This window comes from Quercus lobata, chromosome 2, assembly GCF_001633185.2.
Source record: "Quercus lobata isolate SW786 chromosome 2, ValleyOak3.0 Primary Assembly, whole genome shotgun sequence".
Lineage (NCBI taxonomy): Eukaryota > Viridiplantae > Streptophyta > Magnoliopsida > Fagales > Fagaceae > Quercus > Quercus lobata.
The window spans coordinates 35,177,106-35,184,500 of NC_044905.1; the positions used below are offsets into that span (position 1 = coordinate 35,177,106).

At 36.6% G+C, this 7,395-nt stretch overlaps 1 protein-coding gene across 1 annotated transcript; it reads right to left on the reverse strand.

The window, feature by feature from the left end:
• Positions 1 to 6,573: 6,573 nt before the first annotated feature.
• On the reverse strand, positions 6,574 to 7,002 carry LOC115963662 (secreted RxLR effector protein 161-like). The gene has a single exon (XM_031082755.1). It carries the CDS (start codon positions 7,000 to 7,002, stop codon positions 6,574 to 6,576), a length of 429 nt encoding a protein of 142 aa, XP_030938615.1.
• Between the last annotated feature and the right edge of the window lie 393 nt (positions 7,003 to 7,395).

Here is a 7,395-nt window from a genome sequence, read left to right on the forward strand (position 1 = left end):
CTCGATTTACGATAAATCGAGTTAGGCCCTATAGTGGCGTTTTAAGGAGCTTATAGTAACATTTTTTAAGACCTATAATGACGTTTTTTAACTCGACCTCAATAAAATCGAGTTATAGGTAAAAAAATTGCCTATAACTCGATTTCATTGAAGTCAAGTTAAAAAAACATTACTATAGGTCTTAAAAACGTCACTATAGGCTCATTAAAACGCCACTATAGGGCTTCAAATTTTTTTTTTCCCTAACTTGATTTATCATAAATCGACTTTTAAAAGAGGGGCATTTCCTTATTTAGTTTGGAAAATAGGGTATAAAGCTAATTAATTTGCCTGAAAAGGGCAAAAGCCCATTTTGTCTTGTATATGTTGTACTACTCTTTTCTTGGAGACTTTAGAAGTCCTAGAATAGATTGGTGGACTCAAGGCATATAAAGAGAAGTCTTTAGGGAAAAGTTAATCAATGCATAGGGCATTGGTTATATATGTGTATATATATATATATATGAAATGTGTACCCTACTGTGATATATTTCGTCCCATATATTACTCATTATATTTCTCGAGTTGGAATTAATATTCTTGGAGATGGACAGTATTGGCCAAACAAGTGGCGCAGCCGATATTTCAGTAACGTAAGCAATGTAGTAGATGCCTTGCACTTCATTTTGTGTGTACTACAGTCTACAGGACCCGATATGCTATAAAAATCGTACAAACCCACGAGGCCACAACTACAGCCTCAGTTCAGTGCTTTCATTTCCTCTACATTTTTGTCATTCTTCAAGTGAATTCAGAGTCCAAAATCTTTCACTTTCTTTCAAATAGAATTGGCTCTAAAATGGTTTACATTGTTTTTTGGTCCTCAATCCCAATTTCAGCATCTTCTAAGTTCTAAGAAAAGCAAGCGACTTTTAATCATCATTTCGATGACACCTAGAAAGAATGGTTATTAATTTCAGGTAAATATTAGTCCATGCATGCAAATGTGATTTAATTTAAGGTAATGTCAATTGCCAAAGTTCATTGATTTCTAATAAAATTCTTGCGTCATAAAAATCCTTTTAATTTTTTAAAACGCATGATTGAGAAGATAGAGAAGTTTATTATACTTACTCCCAAGAGGTGATACATATCAAATGTAACAAAATTAGGTTGTTTAGCTTTTTTATTACGAAAAGAGATGTCTTGAACACTTCGCCTAGTAATAATGTACATGCTTTTTGTTTTTTTTTTTTTTTTTTTTTAATCCCAAAGATAAAGGCTATGAATCAACGTGTTATTTTTCACGCGAATGTACAGTTTTTCTGTCAAAAGCTTCGCAATGTGCTTATTATATTTGGATCAATGCTGTCATGTATGGCCCACTTATTATTACATTAATCTCAACAAGCTCTGGCATTGGAGTGCTCAACCTCTCCCTCTCCCAAAACATTGTGCTCAACTCAGGATATTTTTCACAACCACTTTCGTTGATAATTCAAGTTTTGTCTCACATATTTTCTTAGACAATATTGTCACTAAAAGTTCAAATAGCGCATAAAACACCAATGAACGTTTAGACCTCCGAATACAAAATTACCAACACAAGTTTATAATCAAACAGTATATGTGCGGAATATGAAATATAAACTATATCCAAAATGGTAACACACTCTAAACCATAATTAATTATAAATACAACAGCAATTAAAAGGTAAAGAGAAAGGAAAGAGAGATGCAAACACAAAGATAATACGGTGATGTGTTATCGAAGAGGAAACCCAAGTACTCAGCGAAAAACTTCTCTGCCGCCCTCCAAGTAGTCAATAATCCACTAGAGAATAAAGTTGGGATACATTAATAGCAAAAGACCCTCAAAGCCTAATCTACCTAGTGCACCTAAGCCCTTCAAGCTTCTTGCTCCAACAGGGTTACACCAAACATTGTCTTCTCTAGCTTACCGGATCCCGCAATAGCCCATTGTATCAACCAAATGAATTGGCCCTTTCTGAACTGCTTCCCAAGCACCAAAACACCTTCTCACTGATATGGGTATGGTGAGATAAAGATTTGGCAAAATGTACCTCTCAAGGATATGTCAATGGAAAGGGTGAGAGTAAATGAATTTGAAAAATCAAATGATGAAGATTGTGCATAAGTCAATCTTGTTTTTCTTTAGGGTTTCTCTCTTAAAATTCTCTTTGAAAGCTCTCTACATTTTGTGGGTATAAGGATATTTATAATGGTGTGTATGAGGAATGTGAAAAGTCATGTTTCAACCAAACAGGGCATTCTGGCGACTCAACCTCGCGATTGGAATGAGTCACGAGTCTGAGTCGCGAGCTAACTGCCTAGCTAGACTGAAAGTTTTTTCTTGTAGTGCTCCAACTGTCGTGACCCTTTAGCTCCTCTGCATGCTTCACACGTATGCCATTCTAGCGACTTGCCAGTCGCGAGCCAGTCGCAAGACTCCTTTGAATTACGCACATCTTGAGTTTTCTTCACACTCTCTCACACACTACCCTTACATAAATCTCACCTAAATACAGGGTATCTAATTGCTAAATTACAAGCAAATTTGGCATAGAACAAAGCCAACACATGATTGAATAAATTCAACCTTACAATCTCCCCCTTTGGCTATTCCGTGACAAAACCCTAAAACAGACTCTAGACTTAACATGTGAGTTAGGCAACATGTGAGTTAGGAACAATTGTGAAAACTCACTCATACCTAACTCTAGAAACTGTGAAGCTCTTAAACCGTAAGAACATGTTTTTCCTAAAAACAACAACACAAGACGATCATTGTAAGCAGAAATCTTGAAATGCATATGGAGCAAGCATAATGTGATCAAATAGTAAAGAATATAGCAATAAAGCATAGCTTGACCAAACAAGAACAATCACTATAAATAGTGATCACAATGATCATTCACTCAAGGAATGAACATCCGGACATGCAAGCTAATAAGCTCAATGCAAAGTATCATTTGCATGTCCAACACTCAATCGATACAAAAACACAAAGTCATTGCATCAAGGATATAGAATCCAACAACGGCACAAGTGTGATGTACTAAAGAAAATGCATTACATTAACTAAAAGTACTAAGCTACAAAGCATGGGTACAAAATAAAGCATAGTTTAAAAATACAACATAGACCATGATATATGATAATATGAAGCACAAAATATTAAGCTCTTCAACTTCAATACTCCCCCTTTGATCAAGCTCTTTCTCCCCCTATCATTACACTCCTCCTTTCATGAACCATCTCCCCCTTTTTGTCATGGAATAGCTAGTCCTCATTTTTTTCTAGCTTTCTTTGAATTTGGTCCAATTGAGTTTGGAGAGATGTAAACTCCGTATCACATCGGATGTGGTGAGAGTGCAGGAGAGATGCAAGTCCGGACATCTTGGTGCTTATGTCATGGACGGCTGCCATAATGTTGTCTAACTTCACATCATAGGATTGTGAGCTAGAACGTGAACCACCATGAGGAGCTGGACTCTCTGTCTTGATTCCCTTTCGACTGTGACCAATGCTAGTATTGAGTGTACGAATTTTGATTGGACTTGGCTTAGGGTAGGGATACTCATCTTTCAATGGATGAATACCTTTTAGTTTCAAAATCTTTGAAATAAGGTAGCAGAAAGGAATGTAGTTCCTTGAGGCAATTCTCTCAGCAGTCTTGCTTAAAATATGGAAGATATGAGCGCAAATATCGATCTCTTCATCAGTAATCAGATCATGAAGGAACAAAGCTCTATCGAGATTCGTGTATCCAATGCTTGATAGAAGATAGAGATTGTGGAACATGATTGTTGTAAGACCCTTAATTCTGGAGATAGTGAGGAAACACTTATTGATTTCCTATTAGGAGAGAATTCCAAGTTATCTCCAAGAGCATCTCAAAGCAAATCCTCCCCTAGATTCAAGTCATCATACACCGATGGCTTTGGAAACATTGGCCGGTTGATGCGCAGAATGTTAGCCAGATAGTAAGGTGTTACTGTGAAGTTTTGTCCCCTAACCTAACATTTTAGCTCATCCCCTTCAGAAATGGCTTTTGCATAGAATTCCTTCACCATTTGTTCATATGGTTCTTCTAAGTTGGATAGGAGGAAGTTCCAATCCCTGTTAGCAAACCATTTCGGAATGTTTGTATCCAAAAGAGAACCCTGCTTAAGCACCCTTTCCACTAATATAAGAGCTTCCTTGAAGTAGTTCTCATAAGCTTGAGATGCTGCATATGATCTGAACTTGCTAACATCGTAGAATCCTATCGTTGATTGAGATTTCTTGGATGTTGGAGTGAAGCTCTCAAGATCAATCATTGGTTCTTTTCCTTTGCTACTACTTCCTTTCACGGCTGATCTCTTGAACAGAGACATTTTCAAGCTGTATCATGTAATGTCAAAGAGCAAGAGAAACCACACACGACAACACACTTTATTAGCACAAAGTTATTCCCAAACTAGAATTTTTGAATAAAACCCTAAAATCATGACATTAAGGTCTTAATCATGTCAAAGAGTGTGTGTTTAACAAATGGCACCATGTGTACCGTAGGGCAAAGTGTAAAAACACATAACTAAAAAAACCCAAACATGAAGCTCAACTAAACATTAGTAAGCCATATTCAAACATCATATTTTCAAATCTCGACACAAACACACAATCCAAGAAATCTAGGGCTAAAAACATGAAATACATTGAGAAAAAGATAGAACCCATACCTTTTCTTGAAGATTTGTGAAGAAATGATAAAGAAAATGGAGGTTTTATGTGTGAAAATGGTGATTTTGGCAGAGGGAGGGACGAACAAGACGATAAATAGTCATGAGATGTGAGGGAAAAATGAAAAAATTTTGAAAATTGCCCTGAAAATAACCCTCAATGCACAAAACATGCGTTTTTCGCGACTGGAATGAGTCACGAACAAGTCGCCAAATCATGTCGCCAAAATCCCTTGTGACAAATTTTTCAAAATTTGTCTAAGTGTTTTTCGCGACTGGAAGGTCCACTCGTGAGTAAGTCGCGAAAGGAGTCGTTAATTATTCTGAGTAAACCTCGTGACTGGAGCTTCCATTTGCGAACCAGTCGCCAAACTGAGTCACAAAAATCCTAAAATCCTAGATTTTTGAAATTTTTCTAAGTCTTTTTCGCGACTGGGGGCTTGACTGGCCAAAGAGTCGCGAAAGCTTCTGAGTAAGCTCGTGACTAGGTTGATTCGTGACAGTGAGTCACCAAAACAGAGTTGCACAGTTTTTAAAAAATTTCAAAACAAAAACACTTTCCAAAAACATTCAAAACACTCAAAAATATTTTTGTGTTTGATCAACATATGATTGAGTATGTGCAACACATTTAATCAAGTACACTCACACAAATGAATAAGGCATTCATTGAAAACAGGCATGTGTGATGTGTGTGGGTATCAAAGATGAGATAGTCCTTAGTCTAATGTGAAGCTTCAATGATCAATTCAACCAAGAAATACACAATTAGCACGAGGAAAAGTGACCAATCTCAATTATAGAAGTATGCATATATGACCTCCCATAAAACTTGAATACATAAGTTTGAAGCTTTTCATTTGGTTTCTTACAATTCATATCAATTGATCATTCTTGAACAATACATCTCATTTTGAGATCGATGCCTAAAATTTTTGATATTTCAATTTGATGAACAAGCCTTTGGCTTTTTGGGCATCATACATTTTCATATAAGTCGCTTCCCCTTTTTCCTAGTCAAATACTAGTATGTGTGACGGCTTTTGCAGCTCATTATCTCTTTTCATTTTGAGATTTACATTGGTTGAGCTCTTTAAGCAAAAAATAAAAGAGTGGGAAGATATATAGGCACAAGTCTATGCAAGTCTCAAGATCAACAAAACCATTGACTAATCATTCATGATAAGGTTGAAGATCTATTTACAACAGTCACATAGATGTCAAGATTTTTTCCACAATGATATGAGTGCATAAAGAACAAGCTATGCTCGTAAATGCACAAAGTCATTAGTATGAAGGTACAAGGCAAAACATGCGTGTGACAAAACATAATAATGCCGATCAAACTTTTTGGTTTTTCTACTTTTTATGTGTTTTTGGATTTTTGACACAAAAAACAACTAAAGATTGATCAAAAATATCATTCAAAGCAAGAAAAAAAAAAAACAAACAAAAATTTATCAAAACTTGCTATACATATAGTCAACAAGGTAGTGTGTGCTATACATCAGTGAGAGCAAATCAGATATATAAGTAAAGCACACATCACACATGAGATTCAAGGAATTGTACCAACACCGATGGCCTTACGAAGTGATTCAAACCATGGATCATCGAGAGGTTTAGTGAAGATATCTGCCTTTTGGTTGTCTGTATGTGTAAATTCAAGACACACAACTTTATCTTCCACCAAATCCCAGATGAAGTGGTAATGTATCTCTATGTGCTTTGACTTTGAATGCTGAACCGGATTCTTAGATAGATTTATAGCACTAGTGTTACCACATAACACACACATTGCATCTTGTGGAATCCCGTAGTCGTGAAGTAGCTTCTTCATCCAAAGAAGTTATGTGCAGCAACTCCCAACAGCTATGTACTCTGCTTCTGCCGTAGAGAGAGACACGAAATTTTGTTTCTTGCTCATCCAAGAGACAAGATTGTTCCCAAGGTAGAAACAGCCACCTGAGGTACTCTTCCGGTCATCCACACTTCCAGTCCAATCTGCATCTAAATAGCCTGCAAGGTAAGCATTAGAATCCTTTGAGTACCACAAGCCATAATCCAGAGTGCCATTGACATATCTTATGATTCGCTTCACCGCTGTCAAATGGGATTCTTTCAGAGCAGCTTGATATCGAGCACAAACTCCCACACTAAAAGCAATATCCGGTCTACTTGCTATAAGATAGAGTAAGCTCCCAATAATGCTCCTATACAAAGTTGTACTCACTTCTACCTCGGAAGAATCAAGATTAAGCTTTGTAGATGAACTCATGGGAGTGAAGGCATGCTTTTTTGGAATCTAATCCAAACTTCTTGACAATATTTCTAGCATATTTTTCTTGTGAAATGAATATGCCCTCCTTCTTTTGTTTGACTTAAAGGCCCAAGAAAAATGTAAGCTCTCCCACCATACTCATATCAAATTCTTTCTTCATCTCCTCAAAGAACTCTATAGCTCGAGCATCAGTGGTAGCTCCAAATACTATGTCAACAACATATACTTAAGCCACAAGGAGATAGTTCTCATCATTCTTGACAAATAAAGCCCAGTCGGCATATCCTCTTTTGGATCCTTTATCCACGAGGTAATGTGTAAGCTCATCATACCAAGCTCTAGGAGCTTGTTTCAAGCCATAAAGAGCCTTCTTCAATCTCAACACATGAT